This window comes from Cydia splendana, chromosome 15, assembly GCF_910591565.1.
Source record: "Cydia splendana chromosome 15, ilCydSple1.2, whole genome shotgun sequence".
In the NCBI taxonomy this organism is placed as follows: domain Eukaryota; kingdom Metazoa; phylum Arthropoda; class Insecta; order Lepidoptera; family Tortricidae; genus Cydia; species Cydia splendana.
In genome coordinates this window covers 12,975,256-13,000,561 of record NC_085974.1, presented here as the reverse complement: position 1 = coordinate 13,000,561, position 25,306 = coordinate 12,975,256, and the positions used below count along the sequence as shown (strand labels likewise).

Sequence of the window (25,306 nt, the reverse complement as noted above, 5' to 3'; positions counted from 1 at the left end):
TTACAACCAATCATGTATTCCCCTACAAAACCTTATATCTAGCCTTATTGACCATGTGATGCGCCGAGGTCTGCAGCTTAAGCAGCTCTTCCTTGATCAGGCGAGTGATCTCCGACTTGGCTTTGGCGACCGCGAGCTCTTGCGAGCTCTCGATGGCGAGATATAGCTTGCGCTCGCCCTCGGGCGGGTTCTTGCCGGGCGGGACGTAGGTGCCGCGGACTGTGATGCCGGCCTCCGAGTACTCGCTGATGAGGGCCAAGGCTTCCTGTTGGTAAGTTAGATTAGTTATATTCACAGGTAACTCCTAGCCGAAGGTGTTCAACCGATTGTTACGTTTCTCTTAACGGGCGAAACTAGTAAAAGTGCTTGCCGTAGTAAAAAGCCAGCGATCGACGATTAATATTTTTTTTCCTATTTTATTCAAACGGGATCTAACTATACACGCGAACTATACTAAAACTACACATTTTCTTTCTTCTACACCTTTTTTCACTGATTCAAACGGAGAAGTCAAGATTGCAAATGGTAATTTTTTTCAAAGTACCAGGCCCCTGTTTCACCAACGTGACAGGTGCGACGAATTGTAAAATCACTGTTGCTGACGTCACAGGCATCCATGGGCTACGGTTACCGCTTACCATCGGGCGGGCCGTATTCCTGTTTGCCACCATCATTGTATTATTAAAAAAAACTTTATTATATCGGATAAAAACAGATATTTCTCCTGCGAGGTTTCTGACAATTGTCACAAGAAACACTACAATTGTCACGAAATTCCGACATATAACTCATTACCTGTCAAGAATTACCTACAATTCTTCTAAATCTTTGACAATTGTCAGAAACCTCGCAAGAGAAATATCTGTTTTTATCCGATATAATAAAGTTTTTTTAAATAATACAATGATGGTGGCAAACAGGAGTACGGCCCGCCCGATGGTAAGTGGTAATCGTAGCCCATGGATGCCTGTGACGTCAGCAACAGTGATTTTACAATTCGTCGCACCTGTCACCGATGTGAAATTGGGGCCAGGTGTTGAAATCACTATCACATTATAATTTGAGAATTTTAATTTAATGTCAAATAGACCAAACAATAATAGGGTTTATCGCAAGATTAATCCGCAAATGATTAATATATTTTAAGTCCTTATTCTGGTTTGGTCAAGATTAACAGAGTAACTTCAGAGAACTAACCTTTAATGACATTTAGAAACACAACAATGATTCCGGCGGTTATTCTTTAGTAATTTAATACAGAAGAACACCAAAGCACCGATGAGAGCCAGTTTTAACAACATCTTGGAGGATGAATCAATACGAACTGAGAATTGTACGGACTGAAGGGGCGTATAAGTACTAGGGCTTTAGGTTATCTAAGAGCAGACCCAATGTAAACACGTCTAGAAGTCGAACTAATGCCGTAGACCATTTAATCAGCGTTTTAATCAGAAAATGCGTATGTTCATACGAAAAAAGTCATCTTATAAACCTTTATTGAATAAATTAGAACGTATTAAAAAACTATAACACATTAACTGCCTTGTTATCATAGCAACAAAGATGAAATTGCTATACATAAGAAGCAAGATGCATTCGATTGAAATGTTGCAAGATATTCAACAAACTTGTTGAGACTGGCGTGGTGGCGTGGAGTTTTGTGTTTTAAATACGCATTACCGACTTCTTTCTTATCCTCTAGACGCCCAGAGATCAAAACTTGCCAAGACAATTGCAATTTTGATTTGTGAAAATAAACTTTCAAATTAGAATGGAATGACACACCTTTATAGAGGCCTCTGGGCGACTAGAGTTTAATATGAATTGGGCCTTAGGCTATAACTAACACGGGGCTTAATCGGGGGGTTTTACACGATTAAGTCCCGTGTTAGTTATAAAATTTATATTTTGGTCATTTTTTGGCTATTTTCTTAAATAACTTCGAAGCTATGTATTTTAAAATTATAAAAAAAAACATGTGCATCTTTGGGTCACTAATTTACATATGTGTACCAAATTTCAACTTAATTGGTCCAGTAGTTTTCGAGAAAATAGGATGTGACAGACGGACAGACAGACAGACAGACGCACGAGTGATCCTATAAGGGTTCCGTTTTTTCCTTTTGAGGTACGGAACCCTAAAAAAGACAGTGTCTGACCTTGCTAGTGACCCTCCAGCGCGCCTGCTGCGGGAAGTCATTGATCTCCAACTCCGTCTCATACTTCCGGAACACCTCCTCAGCCGGTTCGTTGTTGCTCTCGTCACGAGGCTGGTAGTTCAGCCGGGTGTTCAGTTTGGCCGCTAACTGTTCCGCTACCGTCTTAGCCTGGAAGTAGAATAGAACGAATAATAGAAACATTGTTAATGTTATTAAGAATGATACGCTATATTGGCGGCGAGTCGGCATGGCTTATAATATAATAATAATGTAAATTACCCATCTGTGACAATGTATGATCAATACAAATAAAGAATATGAATATGAATAAAATATATATTTAAAATATAAGCGTCGATATCGGATATTTAATTGTTTACAATTAAGTGCATGCACTCATTTGCCGATCAACTCGAGAGTAAACAAGGTATTGTATTTTAGTGATATAAAAAAATTCCAAGGAGAATGTGCTCGTTTATTGATAAGTTCACATACAATTATTTGTTGTATTTTTCCTTGAAGGTAATTAAAACCTGAGTCATAAGTAGGTACAAAGTATGTCTCTCCACAATATCCCAAACAATCAGGCGCTGCCCTTAAAAGGGATCAGCAATATGGAAGGGGGAGTGCCTAAACTCCGCAGATTGTTTTTGTTTTTTTACTACCACCACCAAAAATGAGGATCCCTGACTCTCCAGCACATTTCAACGCGAGATAAACTACCCGTTCCATCTATTTATTACTGTACAAAAAGGACAAAAGATGCTGCCTGGCTGCTGACTATCAGTGTGACTGGCAGTGTGTATTCATAAAACTTTACGGGCGTGATTTTGTTAAATCATGTTTTATCCCTTTCTTACAAATGCATAAGTCAAAATGACAGATAAGGACAAACCATTATTAGCTAATTGAGGTTTGTAGCGCGTTTATGAATAAATAAATAAATAAGTTTTTTTTTAAGTTTTATTTTTAGGCATCACGTAATAGTACACCCATATAAAACTAAACTCTAAATCATAATTAGATTCCAAAAAATGTTGCCACTGCAATAATTTGTTTGTAAAATAGTAAATTCGTTTTTATAAATAAATACGCTAAGATAATTTACTTATTGGTAATTTTACGCCTACGATTTAAAAAAGTACTTTTATTTACTTATTTTTACATAAATACAAGACGCGCTAGTAAAAAGTGGCAACATTGTCTTACTTTTATTGGAATCTAATTATGATTTAGAGTATAGATTTAAAAACTCAAAACTAAAATAAAATGAAAGCAAAGTAAAACAAGTTAATTGCTACTATTTTTTGTTTCCGTTTCTATGTACTGAGCCAGTGCCTAAAAACAGGTTACAAGTAATGTTGCGGCACACCGACATGAGGATGGTGTTATGCGAGCGGCGCGTCCCCTCCCAGAAGGAAGCAATGTGTGCGCGTACCACTGCAAAGACGTCAGGGATTCTGGCTTCCATGGCTTGGCATGGAGGCACTGCAGGAACACGGCAGCCTCATCAGTGTCCGGAATATATAAGGGGGTAAATCCGTACCGTAATGAGCGTGTGCGCGGAGGGCGCGCCCTTGAGGATGGCCTCGGCGGCCTGCTGCGTGGCGCCCTTGTGCTCGGCGCCGAGCCCCTTGGCCAGGTTGATGCGGGACGCCAGGCGCCGCGCCAGCTCCAGCTTGCCGTCCGCGCCGGCCGCCGCGGCGGCGCCGGCGGGCACGCCGGGGGTCGCTACGCCCGGCTGGGAACAAACGAGTTGAGATTGATATACAATTAATAGGGTGTTACACTGTATTTAAAATAATTATTAGAAAAACACACATTTTTAAACACAAGTTCTATTTAATAACTCTGATAGACATATAAAAAGTAGGTGAGTTGACCGTGACGTCACGATGTAATGTTTCATATAAATTCCATATTAGCAAATCGTTTTGACAGTTCTAAAAAAGTAACTGATTTGACTAGTAGGAAAATACCCTATTCCAGGGGTCTCCAAACTACGGCATTCGACCCTAGTTTTGGCCTGCGTAAAGAAAGAGCCAAAGACCATACAAACTGGCCCGCGAAAATTAAGCGGGAATGCCGAATGACCGTACAAATTAAATTATTCGAAATGAAATGGTAATTTTGTCATGTTTTTCTGCCCTCCGGCCGGAGAGCGTCAACTTTCGGTAACTAAACTAAACGAAGTGGCCGCTTTTTAGCTCCGTCAAACAGAAAAACAGTAAATACAACTCGGTCAGTAATATGAAAGCCTCAGATATTTGTCGACCTCCTCGGCAGCTATTATTACCAAACATTATACAGAAACTTATCATAGATTTACTAGATAGACAAAAGAAAAACTTATCGTACAAAAGGCGGACTTAATGTCAAGAGGCACTTTCTACTAGCCAACCTTAAGGCAAAGCAGAAAGATATAAATTGTATTCTTTTTAGTTTTCCCTACCTTGATCTCCTTGACAATCTTCTTAGCAGCCAGCATGGTCTCGATCTGCTGGTCGAGGTCTCCCTCCACGTCCTCGTCGTCGGAGTCCTGGAGCCCTAGCGCCGCTTTCTGGTACTTCTTCTTTTCACTCGCCGCCATAGCTTCGGATTCGTCGAATTTGAAACCTGAACAACAATAATCAAGTGTTGTGTAATGTGTTTAAACTTGCAACAAGTTTGGGTCAAAATAAAAAGTTGGTAGAATTTTTTTATCGCTAATTGATCATAAGACCTACCTACTAATCGTAAAGACAATTCGAATGCGCCCAAAACTCGAACAGTTAAAGGCTCATTTAGACGGTGCGAGAACTCGCATGCGAGTTTCATTACATTGCGGTATTTGATTGGTCGGCTGAATTAGATGTAACCAATAGTCCTCAATGTAACTAAAATCGCATACGAGTTCGCGCGCCGTCTAAATCAGCCCTTAATTCAAGAGCTCGCCCGCGTATCTACCCTCTCAGGGTAAGGAACGTTTATAGAAGTATCACTGACCTTTCCCACTGAATCCTCCTCCAGTATGCACCTTCTTGCCATCCTTTTCTTGCACTTCCTTGTACGTCTCCCACAGCTGCCTGAGAGCCGGCGGCGGCGGTACGGACGCCCCGCTAACTTCTAACGCTCGTAATATGTCGCCCGCGTATCTTCCTTGCTCTGGCGTGAGGAATGTTTATAGAAGTATCACTGACCTTTCCCACTGAATCCTCCTCCAGTATGCACCTTCTTGCCATCCTTTTCCTGCGCTTCCTTGTACGTCTCCCACAGCTGCCTGAGAGCCGGCGGTACGGGCACCCCGCTAACTTCTAACGCTCGTAATATGTCACCCGCGTATCTTCCTTGCTCCGGCGTGAGAAATGTTTATAGAAGTATCACTGACCTTTCCCACTGAATCCTCCTCCAGTATGCACTTTCTTGCCATCCTTTTCCTGCGCTTCCTTGTACGTCTCCCACAGCTGCCTGAGAGCCGGCGGTACGGACGCCCCGCTAACTTCTAACGCTCGTAATATGTCACCCGCGTATCTTCCTTGCTCCGGCGTGAGAAATGTTTATAGAAGTATCACTGACCTTTCCCACTGAATCCTCCTCCAGTATGCACTTTCTTGCCATCCTTTTCCTGCGCTTCCTTGTACGTCTCCCACAGCTGCCTGAGAGCCGGCGGTACGGACGCCCCGCTAACTTCTAACGCTCGTAATATGTCGCCCGCGTATCTTCCTTGCTCTGGCGTGAGGAATGTTTATAGAAGTATCACTGACCTTTCCCACTGAATCCTCCTCCAGTATGCACCTTCTTGCCATCCTTTTCCTGCGCTTCCTTGTACGTCTCCCACAGCTGCCTGAGAGCCGGCGGTACGGACGCCCCGCTAACTTCTAACGCTCGTAATATGTCGCCCGCGTATCTTCCTTGCTCCGGCGTGAGGAATGTCCAGGCGTAACCTTTGTTGCCTGCGCGACCGGTGCGACCGCATCTGTAAAATTTGTGTTATTAGAAAAGTGAAAGTATTAGAAATTAACTTCCTTTTTTTTTGTAAAATTACATAATCTTTCTATTCTTTTGTGTAGGTATATATGTGACAACTACCATCTGTGTCGGATAACGAGTGCGCCCTAAAAGGATATTTCATCAAGGTATAAAAATTTCGTTTACTGTCAAATCAATATGGATACACTTTCCCAAGCTAATCAAATCGCAAAATATGGCTAAGTATACAAATTTTGTTGTGTACTTTCCGTGCTTCACTCATTTATGGCCCCGACGGAAAACCAGTGTTGGCCCATCCAGGCTTGTTAGCAGGCCTTGTGGCTGATATTACTTGTTATGTTATGTAATGTTATGTGTAAGTTTGTTTTTTGTTCCTCTTTTTTTATCTATTAATTCTTTGCCACGAATAAACTATTTCTATTTCATATTAAATATCACCTGTGCACGTAGTCTTCATAATGGTTCGGACAGTCGTAGTTGACAACCAGCACCAGTAGCTTGACATCCAGCCCTCACGCTGCGACACTGGTAGCCACAAGTAGCTTCACCTTCCCATTCTTGAAAGTTAGTATATTATACACTGAATGTCACCTGTGCACGTAGTCTTCATAATGGTTCGGACAGTCGTAGTTGACAACAAGCACCAGTTGTTTGACATCCAGCCCTCGCGCTGCGACACTGGTAGCGACAAGTAGCTTCACCTTCCCATTCTTGAAGTCCACGATGGTGGAGTCCCTGTCGAATTGATCAATCCCTGTAACAGGCACGCGTTAATATATTCCATAGTCAATATCAGTTGGGTAGAAAGATACCCTCACAATAATTGTGAAAGTGTTTTTCTACAGATGTATAGGTATGACAAAGAGAAGACAATTGTGCCATTGCATGTAAAACTTCAGGGGTCCCTTTGTTTCACATAAAGTTATAAGTCATAATCTATTGTTTGTCATATTATCTAAGTCCTAAAACTGAAACCGTTAACTTTTCAGGATTTTCGTAAAGTTATCCTATAGATTAGGTTAGGTTTGTTTTATGACAATCCTGAAGTTACGCGTTTCTAAACCAAACAAATTATGACTAACGAAAATGAGTACAAACAATACATTATGAGTTATGACTTAAAACTTTTTGGGAAACAATAGAGACCCAAAACTTTATCAAGCCCACGTAAAGTAGTAAAGAAATCGCGTAATTTCATAGAAAGAAAATCGTCCACAGTTTGTTCGCATTATCAACTTTTTGAACGAAATCTTATAGCCATAGGATAAAACGTTTGGATTTCTGTTACTTAGGGTGGTATTCCATCTGTCCAATGTGCATTGCGTCTCACTCTCTTATTAAGCAAAATGTGAGACGCAAATACACATTGGACCACGATATTGGACAGATGGAATACCACCCTTAGTCAAACTCAATAATATAGCTGGTCAAGCAAATCTTGTCAGTAAAAAAAGGCGCGAAATTCAAATTTTCTATGGGACGATATCCCTTCGCGCCTACATTTTTCAATTTTGCCGCCTTTTTCTACTGACAAGATCTGCTTGACCAGCTATAGTTATCAATTATAAAAACTAGTGAAGGCTAATGACTAATAATTGTTATTTTATGAAAACAGCAGCAACTTTTGACTTTTGGAGAACCGAAAATATAGCCGCGAAGAGCAAAAACGAATATGAAATATTTTTTTGCCCTTGTAAGTTTAGTTTAAAACGGGGTAAAGTAAAAGTCGAAGTCGCACAGCAACCTGTAAAGAAATATTAAAACGTGTAGTCTGTTCTGTGGTAAACTTATCTATAGGTAATCAATAATTTTATTACATTTTGCGAGTCAATCTCTAACTCATTATAAATTTAAAAAAAATATGGTTGTCTGTAAAGTCGGTTTACGGACGATAATTTTGGGTGATAACGTCATAAGAAAACATTGATGAAAAATTGCATACTTGTCCACAACGTGGCCGTAACGTTACCATGGAGACCTATCCACAACGTTACCATGGAGATCTGTCCACAACGTGACACTTTTTCGTGCATGCTACCGGTGTTCATCGATTTATAAGACGTTATCACGTCAAAAATAAATATTTATTTTATTTCTACCTTATACTCAAATACTTATACTTTGTCTATTGATTTATGTACCATAAGCTATCGAGCAATAGATTCAAATTACATGTCTAACTCTAGCATTGAATCATTTTGGAAACTATGATTTTCTCTGAAGCAGGCGTGGCTCCGCGATTTCGTCGCGTCGCTACAAGGCCATATGCGGCCCACACCAATTTTGGTGTCTAGTAGTAGTTGCCACGCGCCGCTACGGAACGGACGCCTGCTTGTGCTTGCGCTTGTATCTCTCGTATGTATGTTATTCCATTGACAGTGCAACACCAAAAACTCACTAACAATTTCAACAGAAGCTTACAATGTAGACATAAATGTATCATTTTAAGTTTAATAAAAACCCACGTCAAGCCCCAGAGAATATTTATTCTTCCCATGAATCAAAATAAAATATAAAACGTTAAGCAAATACCCAGGTTTGTAATCCATATTGGGTTACAGGAGATTTTTTCTGTATCGAATTAATATAACACTTCTCTTTTTCGCAGACGAATATGTTTTGCTCTACAGGGCACAGTCGAGGCTAGTTTTTTTTGCAAGAAAAAGTTTAAATACAATAGGTTAATCACAATACATTTTATAATCAATTAATCATCAACATACCTCCATGTAAACTCATGCAGGAGTACGACGCCTTCATCAGGTCTTTGAGCAGACTGTCGGCATTCTCCTGTTTGTCAACGAAGACGATTATGCTGCCCATCTGGCTGTACAGCCCCAGCAGTTCGAGTAGCTTGAAGAACTTGGCGTCGTCTTCTAGAACGGCTACGTGCTGTTCCACCTCTTTGCAGACTACGCTGCGGCCGCCGACCTGACAGAAATGATGATGTTTTAGTGTATTCAACACTCTAGTAAGTAAGTAACTATCCTTTATTGTACCATAAAGTTTAAAAAAATACAAAACGCGAAATACAAGCTTAAAAGACTAGGTAACAACAGACGGTCTTATCGCTATTAAAGCGATCTCTTCCAGACAACCTTTGGGTAGCAGGAAAGTTACTCTGAAAAAAGTGACTCCAGCTAAGGGGTCGCGAAGTCTTTACAAGAACGTCGCAAGGCCTCAGTAAAAACAAAAAGCACTGCAGGTTACATACAAACAGCAAAGTCATATTGTATAGAAATATTAGAAAGTGGCACCGTACCTACGCAACGTACGGCGTCAACAAGAGACCGAGGTGAGGGGATAACTTTTAAAGCAAGATACAAAAATTTGCTTTCGATTATTAACGAAAGAAGCGAGAAATGGAACCAAGGTTACCAGTTAAATTATATCTACATATAAACAGCCGGTCGCCTCTGCAAAGGCTGCGTTCAGCTTATGATAGGGCCGTGTCGTACTGCTGCGATCGTGACCCACAAATGGTCTCGCCGGAAAATCAGCGCTGTCTTTCAGGTTAGTAAAGTTTACCAATCTTATGAATACTTGCAGTTTTTCGTTATACTTTTGTATGTAATTTTAGTTTTAAGTTTATCACGAATAAAATACCTGATTCTGATTCTGACATAAGAATTTTAGCATGGAAATTTCCATACCTTTGATTTTTTTATTGCCTATTACCTGGATTTCAATAGGTTTCTGCAGTATGCGCCTGGCGAGCGCCTCCATCTGGCGCGGGAACGTGGCGCTGAACATCACCGTCTGCCGGTCCGGTCGGATGTTGTCTATTATCTTCATCACCTGCGCAGTTCAAGAGCATATTAAATTTAAAAGTGGAAAAATTACTGTCTTGGGTGAGACTAGAACTTGGCCTCTGGATCGATACTCCAGCGCTCTGCCATCTGAGCCGCCAAGACCTCATCCATAGCCAGCAAATCTTTCACCATATTATGGGTCAAGGGGACCTACATCTACCGTAAGAGTGTTACACTTCTTAAACGGCTACCGGAGTTCCAATTTATATTGGAAATTCACCAGTTACGATGTGCTACCCGTACTAATTTTAATTTTTAACAAGCAGAAACGTCTGTTTGCTGTGTGCTAACTATTAAGCTTAGAATAAAAATAGCATCGTTCGCAGACGTTTCTGCTTGTTAAAAATTGAAATCAAGAGCATATTGTTAACCCTTTCACTGCCAAAGATGTCGACTGACGCGCGCATATACAGCATAACATCAACCTTCATACATTCGGACAATGTTCACAACGACGCGCCGCGCACGACAGGCGTGGCGTTCACAGGGTTAATAAGGAGTAAGTGAGTATAACGGCTCGGCCACAGCTTTACGCGACCGGAGACGGCGGCGGCAACTATGGGAACGTAAGGTCCAGTCGCTATCTCGCTCCAACCTATGGTTGCCGCCGCCGCCGTCGCCGATCGCGCAAAGTCGTGCCCGAGCCGTGAGAGTTATTTTAACGGGAGTTATTCCGGCGTCCGCCGTATAGAATGGTAAGTAAACGATGTAAATTTAGTATTAAGCAGAAATCACAATGCCTAGAAATAAACCTGTAAAATAAATCTCTAAAATGGGGTATTGGCGTAGCAGGTTACAAGAAAAACTGCAACTATATGCTGTGACCTCATGCTCTTCGTAAACACTACATAATGCAGTGTCCGAGTAATCTCAGTAATCTGTGGTTAGGTTCGGCCAATACTAATTTTGGCTTGTCACAACCCAGTTTTATACGAAAAGGCCATAATCGGGTTTATATTCGAAACATTTTTTTAGGGTTCCGTACCCAAAGGGTAAAAACGGGACCCTACTAAGACTCCGCTGTCCGTCCGTCCGTCCGTCTGTCACCAGGCTGTATCTCATGAACCGTGATAGCTAGGCAGTTGAAATTTTCACAGATGTATTTCTGTTGCCGCTATAACAAATACTAAAAACTCGCACTTGTCCGGTTTTCTTTGTACACATAGCTGAACAGCTGACTTTATGAATGGAATTCATTCATATATTAGGTCCTTACCTATGAAATTGGCGTTTTTGTTCATAGATATAAGTCTGATCCTAGTTTTTTTTTTTTTACAAAAGTACATACACAATTACAATAAAACTACAGTGCACTCAATAAACAACGATTTTACATACAATTAATTGTTATTTTTTATTGTTAAGTGTTCAGAATTAAGCCTTGAAAATAGGTCTTTTCATGTGCTGTCGGTTCGAGTATTAAAATTACTTATATTTTTCTAATGGTACCAATTTTCAAGAAATGGAGATATTGAAAACATACCTTAAAGGTGTCAAAAATTACTGGAAAAATTTTGTTTGGTTTGAATTAGCCATCAAAAAAATATCCGCAAAATTAATTGTATGGAAATTCGTGTTTCGTTGAAATTCTCCGAACAAAACGCCAATTTCATAGGTAATGACCTAATAATATATATTTGACGTTTTCAAACAAAAGGTACCACTTTGACAGTTGTCGAAAAGGTTGATTTCAAATTGAAGCTATATGGAAATAGCGCTTTATTGACAACCGACAATAAGTACCCTTTTGGTTGAGAGTGGCACATATGCACTTTTGCAGCTTGCTGTACATACCTGCATATACAAGATGGTCTGACCAAATAAAGGAAGCCACCGCCTCTTCCAAGCTACATCAAGTAGAGAGGGCTACTTTGGACCGCAACCGATGGAGACAGATTGTTTATTTGAGGGGTTCCAGTGACCACGATCCTCAGTAATGAGGGACCGACCAGAGAGAGAGAGAGAGTACATACCTGCGGCTCGAAGCCCATATCGAACATGCGGTCAGCTTCGTCCAGTACGATGTAGGAGACTCGTCTTAAATTGGTGACGCGGCCAGAGTTGGCCGCCAACATGTCTATCATTCGGCCGGGAGTGCATACGATGATCTCTGCCCCACGCTTTAATTCGGCGATCTGAAAACAAAAGAAAACTTAAGATCCATACATGTGTTTGTTTCATTCATTGCTCTGTTATAGTATAGTACAAGTTAAATAACTAATTTTTGTTTCTAATCGGTTTCGTGTTATAAAATTTCTAATATTACTTTTATCAAACAATTTTTTTATTGAAATAATAATAGAGTTTGTTCGGAAAAAGTAGTATGTGCGGAACGGAAAGAGAAGAGTCGTGGAATGTATGGGGCCCAATACATTTCACGACTCTTCTCTTTCCGTTACGCACAGACTCTATTTTACACGAATTGCTAATTTCGTTGAAAACAAAATTGCAAAATATGTAACGTCACCCCAGGGGGGAGGGGATTGCCAGCCAAATGTGACCAGATTTGAAAAGGAGGGAGGAGGGGTAGAAAAACATAAAAGTGAAGGTTCCTAGGTTTCACGCTAGACCCTACTTTAAATTGGAAACACCATGTGGACTCGTTGTGCGACAGGCTTGGTAGTGCAGTGTTCGCACTACGTAAACTAAAGCCGTTGATTTCCCGTGATGCGCTGAGGCAAGCATACTTCTCCCATTTCCACTCGCTTATGACTTATGGTGTTATTCTGTGGGGCAACTCAACTGATGCTGAGAGAGTGTTACGTATGCAAAAACGGGCGTTGCGGACAATGCTCGGTCTTAATCAGAGACAGTCCTGCAAAACCTTGTTTTCTGAACACCAAATAATGACACACTACTCTCAGTATCTTTTCGAGGTAATTATGTACACACGAAGAAACCTAGGACAGTATAAGCGAGTGGAAGTGATAGGTAAGTGCGGTTACATATCAGAATACCGAAAATCGATTTACCTAATGTTGAATCACCTATGCTCGTTTCACCTATTTTTTTAAATACCTAATGACCAATTAACCTAAGCTCATAACACCTAATGAACGAATTACCTATTGCACGTTTCACCTACAATTGGTTTACCTAAGCTCAGAATACCTATGCTCGATTTACCTAAAGTTGAAACACCTAATACTCGAAATACCTAAAGCTAATATACCTAATACATGAAACACCTAATGTTGATATACCTAATGCACGAAATACCTAAACTCGGTATTCCTAATGATCGAATTGCCTAAAGTTAACATACCTACTGCACGAATTACCTAAAGTCGGTATACCTAATGATCAAATTACCTAAAGTTAACATACCTAATGAACGCAATACCTAAATTCGATACACCTAATGCACGAAATACCTGAACTCGATGCACTTAGTGAACAAAATATGTACCTAAAATCAAAAATATAATTATTGTTTAGTAGAATATTGTTAGGACATACTTACAACATTTGGTATAAATTTTTTAGCCAAATCAATCAATTGACTTACTATTTTTTATTATAATATAAGGTCTAGTCATTTGCCAGAGTCGAGATAGGTGCGACGACGAGCAAAGCGAGGAGGAGCGTGTTAGGTTAACTGCGACCAAACAGTGCCAAAACCGACTTTTATTTCATCGTCATGATGCTAACTTACAAAAATTAAGTTTTTGATAAGATAAGATAACTAATTTTGTATTAGACTTAAGAAATCATTCTACTACCTAAAAAGAAGCGTTTCAAAAAGTGTATTTTTAAGTTGTTATCCAAACAAACAGTTTCTACTGTAAGGTTGGGAAATCATACGATTTATTGGGTGGAGTTGCGACTTGATCATTCGGCAAAATGATATGAATTTTGTACTAGGTATATAGACTTTAGGTATTCCGTGCATTAGGCATATCGACATTAGGTAATGCGTGCAGGAAGTATATCAACTTTAGGTATTTCGTGCGATAGGTTTAACAGTTTTAGGTATTTCGTCCATTAGATAAATCAAATTTAGGTACATCGTTCATTAGGTATATCAGCTTTAGGTGTATCGTCCATTAGGTATATCAGCTATAGGTGATTCGTGCATTAGGTACAATAGCTTTAGGTGAAACGTGCAGTAGTTAAAACGTGCATTAGGTATATCGTGCATTAGGTATTTCGTCCATTAGGTTATTTAAGCATAGGTATTATAAACTTAGGTCAGTCAATGTTTAGGTAAAATTATTGATAGGTAATTTAAAAATAGGTGAATCAAGCATAGGTGATTCAACATTAGGTAAATCAGTTTTCGGTATTCTGATATGTAACCGTAAGTGCCTACGTAGTACAGGTAAACTCCGGACAGTGCCGCGTCGCACAGTACTGCAAGCAAAAAACGCACGAGTCATAGGGCCGACATACTATGAACACCTACCTGTCGACTTGAAAAAGGAGACTAATGAGGAAACGTTTAGACGCAGACTGAAGAGCCTTTTGTTGGAAAAGGAACTTTACTCCGTAAAAGAATATTTATAAGAATATATACAGATAATTAAATAAATATTGAACATAGTTAGTTATATGTATATTAGATACTTGACATTAATGCGTACTATACAGTACTAGATCTATTTAATAATTGTTTTTATTATGTTATATTTTTTTAGACTTAGTATTTTTTTAATTTTTTATTGACATCATTTTCTATGATTTGTACTTTCTAGTACTGAAACTGATTAAATTTTTCTATTGACATTGTTTTATTTTTATATTTTTTACTATTGTGACATTTTGACGTTTTTAATTTATTTCGATTTGAATTCTTTTTGATTTGTTATGTACTAATTTTATTTTATTTTATGTTTTGATGTTCGGTTCTAATTCTTATTATTAGGGGCTGTCCATAAATTACGTCATCGATTTTTGACGAGTTTGGACCCCCCCCCCCCCCCTATAATCATCCAAAAATCATGCTTCAAATGACCCCATTTCCTCCTACTTCTACTTCATGCTACCGTCATCCGATGTCCAGACCCCCCCCCCCCCTAATTTGAAATGACGTAATTTATGAATAGCCCCTTATTCTGAAAAACGATCATCATACGACAAGTAGTACAAGCTGAAGTGTATGTATATTTTACCTGTATGAAAATTGTATATTGAGATAAATAAACTAAACTAACTAAACTAAACTAGTGGGGGTCATGATGAGGGATATGGGTCCGTCGGTGTCTTATAAGGGTGGCTGGTCTAATATGTCGAATGATTTTACACAATTTCGTAGAATATACATTTAAAAAAATTGGTTTAGACAAGAAACTAACCTGTTCAGATAGCCCAGTGCCTCCATAAACACAGGCAACCATCAGACCCAGCGATTTAGCGAACTTCCTAATATCTTTCGCGATCTGCATACATAGCTCCCTAGTGGGGGTCATGATGAGGGATATGGGTCCGTCGGTGTCTTATAAGGGTGGCTGGTCTAATATGTCGAATGATTTTACACAATTTCGTAGAATATTCATTTTAAAAAATTGGTTTAGACAAGAAACTAACCTGCTCAGATATCCCAGTGCCTCCATAAACACAGGCAACCGTCAGACCCAGCGATTTAGCGAACTTCCTAATATCTTTCCCGATCTGCATACATAGCTCCCTAGTGGGGGTCATGATGAGGGATATGGGTCCGTCGGTGTCTTATAAGGGTGGCTGGTCTAATATGTCGAATGATTTTACGCTATTTCGTAGCGTATGCGTTTAAAAAAATTGGTTTAGACACGAAACTAACCTGCTCAGATATCCCAGTGCCTCCATAAACACAGGCAACCGTCAGACCCAGCGATTTAGCGAACTTCCTAATATCTTTCCCGATCTGCATACATAACTCCCTTGTGGGGGTCATGATGAGGGAAATGGGTCCGTCGGTGTCTTCCAATGGGGGTTGGTCTAGTACGTGGCGGAACATGGGTAGGATGAAGGCGAGGGTCTTGCCGGAACCGGTCTTAGCTATGCCTATTAGGTCCCTGGAACAGAGAATATTGATTTGTGATACTTATTGGTTAATTTTAACCTTTTAACCGCCAGAAATTTTTGATCGAGCGTGGTCGTGGCGCCACCGACAGTAAATGTACCACGCAGAGTAAGGTTGGCATAGTTACGGGAGTTATAAATGTGCTGGAAAAACCAAATCAGATCTTTGTCTTATTTATCAGACTGTGGCGAAATGAGCTGGATATGTAATGTCTTATATATCAGACTCTGGCGGTTAAAGGGTTAATAAAGAGTCCAGAGGAAAACAAGGTCGGTCCATTCAATAACAAGGGGCGGTTGTACTACAACGTCTGTAATTGTAATTACGTTGAGTAAGATTGTAATGTTAGTTTCATTGTTGTATTTAAAATATTTGGGTTGGGAGTTAAAATTAGCAATTACGTGTAGTACTAGTACCTATTCTCCGAGAAGTTGATTAAAAATAATGTCGAAAAAAAATACTTTATCGTTTTCTCTCTTAAAACTAAGTATATGTAAAACTATACTTCATTATACAATTGTTTAACAATGAAACTGATGTGTATTTAAAGGCATCTATATAAGTAGGTTTTGTTAAATGTCGCTACCAAATATTTTATGATTCATTACATTTTGTGCCCCATTGAAGATTATGTGTTACATAATTACTGTTTACTTGTAGTATATTTCATTAAAACTCACCTTCCCGACATGATAGCCGGAATAGCCTGCGCCTGAATAGGGGTAGGTTTCTCGAAGTTGAGTTTCTTCAGTATGTCCATCTCTTTCTTGCTCACGCCGCAGTGCGCCCAGGTTCTGATAGGTTTAGGGCACCCTTTGCCCTTCACTCGGATGCCTTCTAGTTCTGTGCGGTACGCTTCCACTTCTTCAGGGGTCATTCGGGCTAGTTCGCTAACCTGATGGAGAGATTTATAGATAAAACTATAAGAATTATTGATTGTAATAACTTCTATTCAAGTAAGTGTTAGTACTTATTTATTTTCTTTGCATATTTTGGATCATAGACAAGGGAATGAGGACATGTAAAGTTGTGTTAAATATTGAGCACTAAATCTGACAGCTGGAGTAGATGGCGCTGTATGGCGACATATGTTTTATAATTTATAATACCTAAGTGGATTTTAAAATGTTAGTAATTATATCTTTCGCGTCGAATGATGGTCCCTATGACCGTTCAAGTCTCATTTGAATCAGGTTTAAATTACAAATAATGGAAGAAATTTTTTTTTACCATATTTTTATTTACATTTCTAAAATAAACGTCACGAACTTGCAGCAGCATCTAATTTAGCTGTTAAATTTACAGCTACAATATTTTGCACTACTTTATGGGACAGCCAAAAACGACCTTATAGTTTTAAATTTAGAATTGATGCTTGATTCTCTTCGCTGATCCGATACCGTGTTGGTGGAAAACGGACGAAATGAAATTGTCTATGATGTTTTCCTGTAATCTATGTATACTCTGTCAAACCATTTCCGTCAGTAGAAAAGAGCGGCAAATTTAAAAAATGTATGTGCGAAGAATTATCGTCCCATAGAAAATTTACCGGATACCGGATTAGCAAGCTGAAGTGGCAATGGGCGGGCCACATTGCACGCAGAGAAGATGGCCGATGGGGTCGAAGAGTGCTCGAGTGGAGACCACGGACTAGCAAGCGCAGCGTAGGACGTCCACCCACAAGATGGACAGACGACCTTGTTAAGGTCGCCGGAGGACGCTGGATGCGGGTCGCTTCCAACCGGTACGAATGGAGGTCCAAGGGGGAGGCCTATGTTCAGCAGTGGACGTCTTATGGCTGAGATGATGATGATGATGATGATGAAAATGATGAGAAAATTTAAATTTCGAGCCTTCAACTGACAAACTTGTTTGACCGTCTATAATAACCTGTATTACCTCAGTATAGAAGGCCTTCCTAAACGGCATATAGTCCAACGCAGCATGGTCCACTTTAGCCAGTTCCTTCCTCTGCTTGGACGCGAGGTTAGCAGCCGTGTCCTTAATGTCCTCGTTTTCCTCTTCAGATGAATATTCTAGGCCGTCCTGGTTCTGTTCTATTAGTTCACCTGCCAATTTAAAACATTTATAAGGCGGTGACGACTGAGTCAGTCAATGAACTTAGGCTCCCTATTAGGAGGGAGTCCCTAAGTTAGCAATCTCCGAGTATATATTATGTCACACATACAAACATGACAGTTTGATTGCCCCAGTTTGTCCAACCATTCTGGCCCCTCAACTGTTACCGTCACAATAATATGGAAGAGTGATAGAGAGACATAAAACGATTCGATGGCGAAGCGCAAGCGATTGTAACCTTGGCTAGGCCGCCTGGATAGTGAATGAGCAATTTTATTGGCAGTTTTCCTTAAGCCATGGGCTAAAAATCTGAATTCGTACCACTCTCAGAAGACTGTAAGAGATTTATTTTAGTGTTTTAAGAGATTTGATGAGTTTGTAAGAGACTCATTTTACTTGTTGTAAGAGATTTGATGAGTTTGTCAGAGACTTATTTTACTTGTTGTAAGAGATTTGATGAGTTTGTCGGAGACTTATTTTACTCGTTGTAAGAGATTTGATGAGTTTGTAAAAGATTTATTTTACTTATTCATGTCAAAGGTTATCAAAAGATTTTTTTTTTATTACCTTTATTTTTCTGTTCTGTGACCTTTTTCTTGGCCGTACCCGTCAGAATGACCACGCCCGTGCCTCCGTTAGTTGGCACAGTCATTCCCCTCTGCTGATCCATTTGATTCACTTTGCGCACCTCCTAAAACATATGCACATATGTGTAGACACCGGAAATTGTTTTAATTCTTTGAGATAGAACTGATAAAGACAGAAAGACACACCACTAGAACACAAGTGAAAGCCATAGTGTTTAGACATTTTCTTCTGTGTTTTTTCTTTGTGCGTCCCCAGTGGGATTGTCTATGTTTTTAAATGTATGTGCCAGAGCGTCGTATATTTAATAGTGTCCAACCAAAGTTTAGGTTTAGGCCACGCGGAAACTGTGTCTTCAGTAATGACCAGACGAAGTAAAAACCAACCGAATTAGGCATCGGCAAAAAATCCGGTTTCGGTTGGACACTAATATTTAAAGTTTAACATGTAAATAAACTAATGAATAGTATTTTAATGGATTACCTGTTGAACCTCTTGCATGTATGCATCCAGAGGATCAATCTCATCTTCTACCTCAATTTTTTCTTCAGCTGAGGCTTTTTCTTTGCCCTCTGCATCCTCACCTAAGGCAAAATAAAACCATGTGTATACCTAATTATCATAATGGGAAACAATAAAATAGTAATTATATTCAAGTAAAAGTTTTTTTTTTATCTTTATTGAGAAGTAGAAAATTAAGGAGTTTCGTCACGCAGTGACGATGTCACACTTATAATGCCACCCTTCTTATTCTATTAATAATTATTTTGAAGAAATATGTTTAAATATAGATTGCACATTAGGGTGGAGCGAAATCCAAAATTCTTGAATATAGCAATGGAACCCCTCTAAAAGGATGTCTATTTTTTTATTATTTAAGGGAAAAAAAATAAAAAAAATATTGGAATATACTTTTAGCCCTCTACTATTCGATTATATATAGCAATATATGTATATTTTTATTAAATTAAATTTATGCTTATTTTTTTTTATTACAAGTTTTATTCATTAAATAACATCTTATTCTTACAGATATACTCGATTCCTATACTTACTTTTGTTTATAACGTATATTTTTATGACATTGTAAAACCACGTAAATAGGGGTTTTATGGAAAATGCCCTTAAATTATATTATTTCATAAATATTGAAAAATGCACTAAAATTTTGGTAATAACTTATTATACGCTTATTAAGTATTATATAATTTCAATAAAATGTACACATACTCGTATTAGTGAAATAGTATATTTTAATAATTGATGAAAATTTACCTTTGTTAATTTCTTTAGCGGCTGAGTAGAGGGCTAAAAGTAGTGTTGATTTTGAAAATTTTTATAATCACTATAATCTACATGACAAACTGCAACTTTTGGTACCGGTTCCACATTGATAATCAAATTTTATTTTTTTTCCATAAAACCAATAAATAAAACAGAAATATAAGTATTAACCAAAGTAATGACAAATTATAGTGAAAGAAAGCAGATACACGTATCAGGAAATCTCATAGAATATGTCAATGAGTATATATATCTGGGAAAACCAATAAGCGAGAAAGAGCACCAATAAGCGAGCGCGAGCTAGATACTAATGACATGACTTCCAGTAATTTCAGGGTGTTTCACCAACACCACGCCAATTACCGTGAACTATCGTCAAGGTCGTATCAAAACAAGTTCAAACCCATAACAAATTGTTAAATCAGAATCGGCATCTTGGAATCTATGGCTACAGCCAAAAGTGGGGCCGAGAAACAAGCCAAACTACAGATTGTATCTTGATTTAATTACTGAAGGAATGAAGTGCTTAAGAGGTGAGTGCATTTAAAAAATGGTTGATCTCTGGCATTGCTCTGCTTCTATCGGGAAAAACCGGTAATAGATAATCGTAGATTGCGTTCTCGACGATGGTACTGCCTTTTGAAGGGATTTTGACAATGCATAAAACAATACATTAGTTGCCTTCCCCATTATAGCAATTTCATTTTTTTACGATAACTAGAGAACTGTAAGACTTACTGACTTTTACTAACACTTAAATGAAAGGTAATTAAATTTGCTACAACTTTATTCCGTGCAATATATCTCATAGCATGAGCGGTTGTGCCGATATTTGTCTTAAAAAATAGGAAAAACTAAAAATTTCATTCCAAGGAAAAAAATATCCTTTTTTAAAGCCCCATATCTCAAGAACTATTTGACATACGTCACTGTTTATAGGCTTAAATTGTTCCAAATTTAATATACTTTCAACATTACATAGCAAGTTTTGACCAAAAACCCATAGTTTTATAATGAAACTGTAAAATCTGAAAAAAGTCCGAAATTTTAGCAGTTTTTCGCAAATTACGCAGAGAGCACAACTTTTTTTTGCTTGCAAAACATAGTCTGACATTCCTCCAAGGACTCCAAACAATATACAAAAAATACAGAACTACATCACGCATTGTTTTTTTAAGAGATTTTTTTGTAAGATTTGACTGGTGTAAAAGTAAGAAACGAAGATATAAGAAAGAGAACCAAACTCACAGATTCTCTTCAGCATGCATTGAGACTCAAATGGAAATGGGCAGGCCACATTGCTAGATTTAGTGATAAAAGATGGACACTTAAAACAACAACATGGTCAGGGCCTTTAGCACAAGGAAAAAGGAAACCAGGCAAGCCACGAAGGCGTTGGGCAGAAGATATTCATAAGGTCGCAGGTGCAAGCTGGATGGAGTCAGCCAAAGACCGTGAAAAATGGCATGGGTTGGAGGAGGCTTTTACCCAAACGGGGTCCATATAAAACTATCAAAGATTCATGTCAAATAATATATAAAAAACTGTTAAAACTATGGAATAAATAAATCTTGAATAATAATAATAAATAATAAAAAAAACCGGGCAAGTGCGAGTCGGACTCGCGCACGAAGGGTTCCGTATAGGGAATGCAAATCGGTTATTTTTTGTATGGAAATAACCGCGGTTTCGGTTAATAACCGATAATTTCCATACAAAAAATAACCGAAAATAACCGATTTGCATTCCCTAGTTCCGTACCATAACGAAAAAAAAAACAGAAAAAATGCAAAAAAAAAAACGGCCACCCATCCAAGTACTGACCACGCCCGACGTTGCTTAACTTTGGTCAAAAATCACGTTTGTTGTATGGGAGCCCCATTTAAATCTTTATTTTATTCTGTTTTTAGTATTTGTTGTTATAGCGGCAACAGAAATACATCATCTGTGAAAATTTCAACTGTGTGTGATAGCTATATCACGGTTCGTGAGATACAGCCTGGTGACAGACAGACGGACGGACGGACGGACGGACGGACAGCGAAGTCTTAGTAATAGCAAAAAGAATAGATAGTATAGAGGGGTCCTGTCATTGTAAATTTTGTAGTCACTGTAAATTTACTGCCATCTATCGACACACGACTAAAACTCAAAATTAAAACGTATAAAGTTATCAAAAAATGTATATATATGGATAAATGATTTTATTATTTTTATATCATTTTGATCCATGTTCATATGTGTTAAAATTGTTAAATATGAAACGGTGTCGTCACGCCATCTAGCCGAGGATAGGCTAAAGGTGTGTGCGCCATCTATTCGAGAATGACTTTTACTTGAATTCCGAGGCACGTTTTTTCCTTAGACTTTATTTGTCTTATACGAAGTTAGATATGTCTTTGGTAATAGGGTCCCGTTTTACCTTTTGGGTACGGAACCCTAAAAAGTATTAAAAAACTTAAGACTAGCTGTAGCTGTCCAAACAGTGGTGATAACTAGAGAAAAGAGTAGCAAAAAAACTATTTTCACACAAAAGAAATGTATGTTATGTATAGCCTGTGTAAATAAAAGGTAGCTGGCTGGTTACATTCCGAGCATGTTCATTTTCTAAGAGAAAAGAGAAAACACTCATCTAAAAAAAACTTTATGATCGCCACCGTCAGACCGCTCCCTTAAGAAAAAATAAATAAAAATTGTTGTAAATACCATTGCGAGCAATTTCACCTTCATCTCCAGAATCATCCTCCAGAGACCACTTCTTGGCGGGTATCTGAATGTTGCTGACTAAGCTGCCCTTCTGGACCTCCTTCTTGGTGGACTCCAGCTCTTTTCGCTTCCGTTCCGCTCTCCAGCGCTCGATGCGGTCGCGGCGCTTTTGCATTTCCGCCTCTAAGCGCACTTGTTCTTCTTCCTAATGCACAAAAGGAAAGATTCATAAACAACAATGTGACAATCAAATTCTAAAGAGTATCGGTCTTGAGTCAAAATTGGAACCCTTCTACTTGGGCCCTTATGGGAATAAGGGTGCTTTTCTTCAAAACATTGAACTTAACATACCTTGTCCACAGAGCCAGGGTCATATTCCGTTGACTCTTGCTTAATAGATTTCTCTTTGGATTTTGATCGGTCTCTATCCTTATCAGGTGACTTTTTCCTTGATGACTTACTGCTTGCACCATTGCGTTTGTCATCCCTCTTATCACTGAAAAGTAATGGGACAGGGTAGGTAAATTAGAAATTGCTATGCAGTTTTGTACATTGCTATGCAGTTGTGTCACTACGCAGTTTAGATACATATGGCTGGCGGGCCTCCCGGGCAGGGCAGGTGTATGGCAGTGGGCTGCCGCTCAACCGCACAATAGTCGTGTCACGTGGTGCTCGCGCAAAGAAGATTCACGGTTTGTGTGCGGTTATAAGTTTCAACTTTGTTGCAGGCGGCGAGTATAGGTATAATTTTATACCTAAATCTGACTTTTGTGAAGGAGTGAATTTTCTGTAAGTAGTGATGTGCCGTTCCCGGGAAAATTCCCTTGATGGGATTATTCCCGGAAACGTTCCCGGGAAATTTCCCATATGAAGGGAAAGTAGGGGAATTTTGAAATTGCGCATAGATATACTATTTTATTATCAGCAATTCAGTCAACACTTAGCATCTTAAACTTTTTTTAAAACATTATAAACTGTATCTCATCCGCCTACGTAAATTCCCTATACTCCCAGGAAATTTCCCATTCTTCCCGGGAAATTTCCCATTCTTCCTGGGAATTTTCCCATAGTTGCTGGGAATGATTCCCCGGCCAAAATATGTTTTTTTTACAATAACACGTCATTAGTCAACAAAATCTATACAAATCATCACAGTTTAATCAAGGTCAAAATAAGTTAGGTACTAATAAGAATAGTGGAGTTCCGTAAGCTTTTTACCACGAAATTCTCCTAATACGAGTGTTAAGGACGGGTTTTTGTGAATGCTTTTGCATTAAATTATCAAAATATCCAATAAAAAAAACTGTAGCCATAATTTTTTGGAGATTAAAAGAAAATTTTTTTTGATCTATTTGTATGGAGAAAAATTCGAAATGGTCTGACTTCGTTAAGATTTCGCATTCATGTACATCAGGAGCTTAAAGTGATACCATTTTTTTTTAAACATCCAAAGTGGCGAATGTTGTAAGCAATTTATCCACTTTGCAAGTTTTTTTTGGGATACCACTTTGCACTTTACGGTTTTTAGCTACTTTATTTTACTAAACGCAGTTACTTGTCGTTATAGCTAGCTTTAATTAAAATTGTAATACACTTAATCTGTTCCAATATTCCCCTGATTGGGAAATATTCCCGGGAACACCGGGAAATTTCCCAGGAATTTCCCATATGGGAATATTCCTTGTTCCCGGGAAATTCCCACGGCACATCACTATCTGTAAGGTAGTACTATTAGTTATTCTGTGCCTTGACATATTTAACCAGCCTTTTTAAAGATCACTGCAATAAAGTACTAAAGTTTAAAGCAGAGATACATATAACTCCGTATAAGATAAATAAAGTCTAAGAAAAAAACGTGCCTCGGACGGCCAAGAAAAAGTCATTCTCGAATAGATGGCGCCATTACCTTTGGCCTATTCTCAGCTAGATGGCGTTAACGACACCGCTTGGTATTTAACAGTTTTAACACATATCAGTGAAGGAACATGGGTCAGTATGGAACAATAAAAATTAAGAATCATTTATCCGTAAACATATTTTGATTATTTTATACATTTTCAATTTTATTTTAAGTTTTAATCGTGTGTCGACAGATGGCAGTAAATGTACCATGACTACAAAATTGACAATGACAGGACCCCTCTATACTATCTATTCTTTTTGGTTTAAAGTGACTAGATAGGCATTTTTGGTACTAATAAGCCAGTCTTGGAATTCCCCGTTCTTGCCATACAAATTTTACAAAAGAAACTTGGTCAGAGTCGAAATTTAGCTTCAGATATTGTTGTGTAATAAAATAACTTGTATCAAATAGAACAATGAACAATTTCAATTCAATTTGTGGAGCAGAGCTATAATTTTATTAGTCAAGGTATTGTGTTTAGATATATAAGTAAACAAGTGTTATTATTCGGGGCCTTACCTTTTCCTGTCCCTATCTCTATCCCTGCTGCGATCTCGTTTAGATTCCCTTTCCCTGCTACGGCTACGCTTCCTTTTCGAAGATTTCGAAGCTCGGTCCCTGCTTCTGGACCTGGAGCGCCGCCTCTTGCGGTCGGGCGAAGCTGACCGACTGTGTGAGCGACGACGTTCACGATCGCGTTCTCGATCACGCCTGGAATCAACCATATTTTAACAGGACTCTTGTTACCTTTTTTAACAAACAAATAACTTGTTGATACTAACCCGCTTCTAACCATGTTGATTTACTA

General features: G+C 38.7%; 1 protein-coding gene across 1 annotated transcript; it reads right to left on the bottom strand.

Moving 5' to 3' along the window:
- On the bottom strand, nt 1-25,223 carry LOC134797692 (probable ATP-dependent RNA helicase DDX46). The gene is made up of 17 exons (XM_063770038.1): nt 25,018-25,223; nt 22,947-23,091; nt 22,596-22,800; nt 19,089-19,189; nt 18,588-18,711; nt 17,841-18,010; nt 16,622-16,836; nt 15,699-15,933; nt 11,914-12,075; nt 9,807-9,926; nt 8,852-9,059; nt 6,720-6,882; nt 5,903-6,114; nt 4,612-4,775; nt 3,706-3,900; nt 2,160-2,327; nt 1-265 (listed from the first exon to the last, which is right to left on the bottom strand). Exons 1-17 carry the CDS (start codon nt 25,221-25,223, stop codon nt 23-25), a joined length of 3,036 nt encoding a protein of 1,011 aa, XP_063626108.1. The 3' UTR covers nt 1-22.
- Nucleotides 25,224-25,306: the final 83 nt, after the last annotated feature.